Below are 6,147 nucleotides of genomic sequence, written 5' to 3'. Positions count from 1 at the left end.
TCTAGCTTTTTAAGTTAGGGAGTATGATATCTCCATGGTTATGCCTTTTTTTTTTTTTTTTAAGATTTATTTATTTATTCATACAGAACTGGGGTAGAAGCCAGAAGTGCAGGGGTGGTGAGAGGCTTCACCAGAGACAGAGTGGGGAGCAGAACAGGCAGGTCAACAAAGTACACTGCTGAGAGGAGCAACAGGTGGGTCAAGAGAAGTCTGTTAGGCCATGTGGATCACCTCCGGGGCTAGGGATTGAACTCACACTGAAGCGGCTGCTGCTAGCTTGCAGTGCTGCGTTCTAACCCATTGTGTCACCAGGAAGGGCCCTATGCTTTTTTCTTAACAGTGTTTTTGTAGTCTTAATGTAGTTAAAAATAACTTTCATGATATTTTTTCTATTTCTGTGAAGAACGCCATAAGGATAGGGACTACATTAAGTATACATACACATACATATTTATGTACACACACATATAAATATTACTTCAGGTTGTAAAGTCATTTCAATAATGTTAATGCAATATCTAATTAACTCTGTGTCTTCTATTTCTTTTCGTTTTCTGGGGGGTTTTTTGCACATAATATTCAAAATTCTAATGGTTTTCTTAATTGTCCACCAATGTTTTTAATTTATTAAAGAAGACTTTAATTTTTTACATACTTAGTTATGAAATGTACACTAAACTTAGAAATTTAAAGTATAAAGGTTTTGCAGGTAAGAAAATGTCTGCATATAACTTAACAAAGTGAGAGCACGTTTTCTAAGCAGGAAAAGTTATCATTTTCTAATCTATTTTTCCAGAGATGTTTTATCTATATCAAATGTATCTATATATGTATCTGTTCTCTACTTTTTAATATTTTGCTTTGAATAATTTTAGACTTAATACAAAATTGCAAATGTAATTCAGGCAAACATGGTTAACATATATGTTGTTCAGCACCTTACTTTTTTTAACCTACCTTTGCTTTGGAACTATTGATAGTTCCAATATTAATATACAGAGATCATTCTCATTTTTTGACAATACTGAGGTAAAATGTAAGTAAAGTAAAATATATAACTAACTATTTTTAGTATGTAATTCAGTAGCATTGACTGTACTCATATTATTGTGCAACCAACAGTACCACATATCTTTCAGATTAGTGCTTTTGTAGATTCCTAAGATTTGAATTATCTTTAGGACATTTCTGTCTCCCTAAACTGAAACTGCACCCATAAATCAATGATCACTATCATATCCTATCCCCAATCCCTGGCAACCACCATTCTAGTTTTGAAAGGCTTTAATTTTTAAAAATCAACTTTATGTGTCATCTTTCCTTTCTATATGAAAACTATAGAGAGGTATAATTCAGCAAGTTTAAATTCCTATCTTCTTTACTAAGAATCCAATTAAGAGTTTGTCAACAAAAGTAGATAATATGCAAGCAAAAATAGAGAGTTGAACAATAATTTCAAGAAAAATGAACAGTAAAGTGTCATTGTGATTAAGTAGGTGATTGCATTTGTAGTTAAGTTCCAAATAATTTTCAAGGGGAAGGTCAATTTAGAAGTATGTATGTTTAATCGAAACAAAGTCTTTATGTAAATAAAATTGACATGTTTAATAATAGGAAGCTTATGTTGTTCTACATTGGCTATTAATATATCACTTAGTATGTTCATAAAGGGTCAAACTTTTTATCTCAAGGATTTTATTCAACTGTTACAGTTAGCAAAAACATACATTTTCACTGGTTTAATTCTTTCAGACATTTTGTGTCGGTAGTCTGACTCAGCACATTCTCTTATGGTCAAAAGAAAACTGAAACTGACTCAAAGTCAAATAGATATTTACCTCTGCATTACAGAAATACTAATGAAAGCATATTGGTGACCTGGAGACATACATCTCGAATATTTTTTGTATTACATTCTAATTAAGTAATTAACATACAAACTTAGAGCAGCTTGTTTACAATGAAGCTAGATACATATTTTGATCTAACCATTAATAACAATGTTTTAGATGTGGCTTAAAATAAGTTTTCTGAAGAACATTAATGGCTAGAACAAATTAAATCAAGCTCTTAACTATTCTGCCATCAATCCAGAGTAACTCCTTGCATTTCCCCAAATATGAACATCTCAAATAAAGTCAACTGTAATATTATGTGTGTTGTACCATATAATGAAAAAATTTTATAATACCTTTAAACTTCATGTTAATGTGTCTCTGGAAATTATGAAAGAAACATTTAAGAGTGATATAGCTGGAAATTATGTTCTTTATCCACCATATATCCACACAAATTTGTCACAGAAATGTACATATTGTTGTTTTTTGTTTTGTTTTTTAGGAGAATTTTTTCTCTTCTATGAACCTCAAAAAGACTACTGGGGTTTTTTAACCCCCATGACTGTGCCTAGAATCCAGGGCTTAGCAGCTGTATACAAGGACTCTATCTACTACATAGCTGGAACCTGTGGAAATCATCAACGTATGTTTACTGTAGAAGCTTATGACATTGAGCTAAATAAATGGACTCGCAAGAAGGACTTTCCATGTGATGAGTCCATAAATCCCTACCTTAAACTGGTACTTTTCCAGAATAAGCTCCATTTATTTGTTCGAGCTACTCAAGTGACCGTTGAAGAACATGTCTTCAGAACCAGCAGAAAAAATTCCCTTTACCAATATGATGACATTGCTGACCAATGGATGAAAGTGTATGAGACCCCAGATCGGCTCTGGGACCTTGGCCGGCATTTTGAATGTGCTGTGGCTAAACTCTATCCTCAGTGTCTTCAGAAAGTACTTTAATGAGGAGCAGACCTTAGTGAACTCACTGGCATCTTGTACTTGAGGAAATGTAGTCTTTCAATGATACAAGACATGCTGTCAGTATTCAAGAAAGCTGAGAGAGTTTGTAAACAAAAATGGGTGCTCTTTAAGATTACAGTGTAGGGACGGATTACTTTTCATCCTTGTGATGTTTTTATTTCAGTAAGCTAAAGGTAACAAAGTGCAATTATCAGCATTTTTTTTCTGGTATAAAAGTAATATTATTTTAGAATTTTGTGGTAAGTGGTCACTGAGAGGTAACTATGCACTCTGCTAAGAACTATTAGGATATTATTGGTTAGAGACATCCAAACTAGTTTGATGTGACTTTTTGTTTTAAATACGGGTAAAAATCTGAGGCAATATCACTAGAAATTTAGCTGTGACCTCTCGAATGCAGAGAAGCACTAACTTAGATCCTCATTCTTAATATATAGAGATAGATAGATTGATTTGTGTACTGTTTTCAAGTGTAATGAGATTTAAATGTGTTCTGTTATTAGAGTAGATTGAAGAAAAGCAGATCAGTCTCAGAAAGAAATTTAGTTTGATTCATATTTTCTGTGTAATTTTAAGTTAAGCTAAAGTTTTAAAGTTGCAGTTTTCTGTTGATAAGCTTTACAAGTGCTAACACTGTCTCATTTTTTAAAATCCCGAAAAGGGCTCAAGTTCACAGGTAGCTGGTGCTAGTATAAGTTAATTCATGTGTATAGCGAGGTAGATTGAAATTGTCTGAGCCTACACTTTTCTTCAAATTGGTATGTTGATTTTGTGGCCACAGTAGATTGAATTCTTGTGATTTCACAAGGTTCTCTTCTTACATGATAGCAAGATATGGCCAGTTATTGGTCTAACTGGACTCAATCGTAGAATAGTGAGAACATTATTCTTAGTTTGCACTAACACGGGTCATTTTGTTGCTTGACCGCCTTCTTTGTCCTCTACCTATCCAGTCATTTCTGGTACATTGAAAAGTAACTTATTTCTCTTCTGCACAGAGCATAATGTGAAGTTTTACACCTACTTTTAAAATTATTTTCCAGAAGCTAGAAACTTGATGGTCTGATTTAATGATTTTTACATTATATATGACAATTGAAACCTCATTTTTTTTTGTTCATTTTTTGCACTTAACATTGATGGATATTTTCATATTGAAAACCCTGTCTTAGCTGAAGGTGACTGAGAAGGTAAAGACTGTCAGAACCACAGCATTATAGGTACTGAATCGTTTTTCATAGATAACTGGTGAATTCCTAACAATAAGTTAGGAGTATTAACACAAAGTACAAACCAACTGATAGGTAATCCCTAATGCAGATATTTGGACTAGTAACTTATTTTTTACTATGCCTAGAATAATTGATAAAGAATATAAGTATAGCCTACAGTCTGTGCCCCACTAGAATATCTTGATTCTCTTAAAGACAACAAACTAGCATGGTTTGTGTTTAAAACTCTTGCACAAATTGTAATGTGATACTGTGAAACAAATTTAAAACATTGCCTCTTTGCATCACATACCTCGTTTTTCAGAAACTTTTCAAATTACTTGTAGATCTTTACAAATGAGAATGTTTTCTGAAGCAGAATTTAAAGTGGACAGCATTTATAGAACTCACAGTTTAAAATCTAGGCTTGGGAGGCTACTAGGTATGTGTGGTTTCGTCTTTGGGCCTTGAAAGTGTATCTATAGTCTCTATAAATTTTGTCAACCAATAACCTGTTTTTTCTCTCCAGTTTTTCTGTATCTTGTTTTCTGTACCTGATGTTTTAAGGTTATTTCTGTGTGTTGAAGCGTCCTTATAGTGTTGCATCACAGAAGGGATGAAAAAACAAACAAAAATCAACTTTTGTGAGAGATGTTCATGTAATTTATTTTTGAGAGCTTTTTTTTGGATATCTAAGATTTCCTACCGCTTTTGGACAATCTTCTTTTTTTATATAGAAATATGTGTTACTTGAAAACATGACATAGAGCTTTGAGTTGGCAACTTTATTTGTGCCGTATGATTATAGAAGTACAACACACTGTGGTTAATTCTGCAGCAGATTTAGTCTTTGACCTGCACAACAGTTGATCCTTTTGCTATAACAATTTATATTGAGAGTGTGACCTAAGTATATAGCGTGTCAGTGTCAAGGTTTAGAATTTGTTATGGGTGTAGAATATATATTACATTTTGTATGAAGAACTATTTGTTTAAATTATATAGCTGGGATATTTTGCCACTTTTAAAATGATTTCAGAAGAGGTCCTAGAAATCTAAGATTAGTAATATGCATTGGTACATGTTTAGATATTTAAGGTACATTTGCATAGTATGATAATACAAGTGAATGGCACAATGGGTACTAAAGAATTAAATATAGTCTAGCACATGCCAGTCCCACTTTAACCTTGTTTTGCATTTGAAGAATGTATGTAGCACTTTCCTATATATTTTTTACGCAGTGAAAATTGTCATTGGTATAACTATGTTATAGGAAAGTAGGAATTGTATTCTTTATTGCCCATCTTTGTTTTCTGTTATCATATAAAGTTGATACTTAAGCATCAAGCTGATTTCATTGGTGCATGAGAAAAGTGGACATGATCTGCAAGGACTCAGATTCCCTATGTGAAGCAATTTAAATGGCATTCAATGTTCAGTGCTCAGGTATGTAGTAAGTACTGTAGTCCTATGGGGGGCAAATGTATAGATATTTTAAAACATTTTGCCATAATTGCACAAAATTTTTTGCATTTTTACCTGATTGTTTCTTATAATAAAACATTTTCTGATTGGAAATGTCTATTGTAAACTGACCTCTGATTAGTGAGTTGTGCAGCATTAAAATTTGGTTAAAATCATGAAATGACTGTGTTATGGTGAAATGGAATGAAATTTCAATCCATGACATACTTGGCTTCTGACTAAAAAAAAAGACCTTAAAAGAACACCTTATAGGTCCCTCCGTGGTGGCTCAGCTGGTTAAAGCGCAGAGGTGCCTCGGTGCGAGTTCGACCCTTGTCCTGGAGGTGACCCATATGGTGCGGCAGACCTCTACTATCTCGCCTGCTGCTCCCCTCAGCCATGTACTTCGTCAATCTGCCTGTTCTGCTCCCCACTCTGGCTATGGTGAATCCTCTCACCACGCCCTGCCCTCTGGCCTGTACCCCAGTTCTGTATGCATAAATAAATAAAACTTAAAAAAAAACACTTTATATTAGGCTATTTAAGCTCTGAAGCAAGCTCATTTATATTAGTGATGCTTTGTTTCATTTGTTTTGGCTTAACTCTTTTTATTCTGCTCCCCTCTTTCATACATCATTTCCTGT

At 33.6% G+C, this 6,147-nt stretch overlaps 1 protein-coding gene across 1 annotated transcript in view; it reads left to right on the top strand.

Annotated features, from left to right (window-relative positions):
* The window catches only part of KBTBD8 (kelch repeat and BTB (POZ) domain containing 8), a 14,229-nt gene extending 8,357 nt beyond the window's left edge, over positions 1-5,872 (top strand). The window contains exon 4 of the mRNA XM_004675994.2: positions 2,341-5,872. Coding sequence (XP_004676051.1) covers positions 2,341-2,804 — 464 coding nt within the window. The 3' untranslated portion in view covers positions 2,805-5,872. The remainder of the gene's footprint in view (positions 1-2,340) is intronic.
* Positions 5,873-6,147: the final 275 nt, after the last annotated feature.

Source organism: Condylura cristata, unplaced genomic scaffold (genome assembly GCF_000260355.1).
Source record: "Condylura cristata isolate star-nosed mole 26May11 unplaced genomic scaffold, ConCri1.0 scaffold00004, whole genome shotgun sequence".
Lineage (NCBI taxonomy): Eukaryota > Metazoa > Chordata > Mammalia > Eulipotyphla > Talpidae > Condylura > Condylura cristata.
Note: the sequence above shows the minus strand (reverse complement) of the source record. Positions and strands in the feature narration are given on the sequence as shown.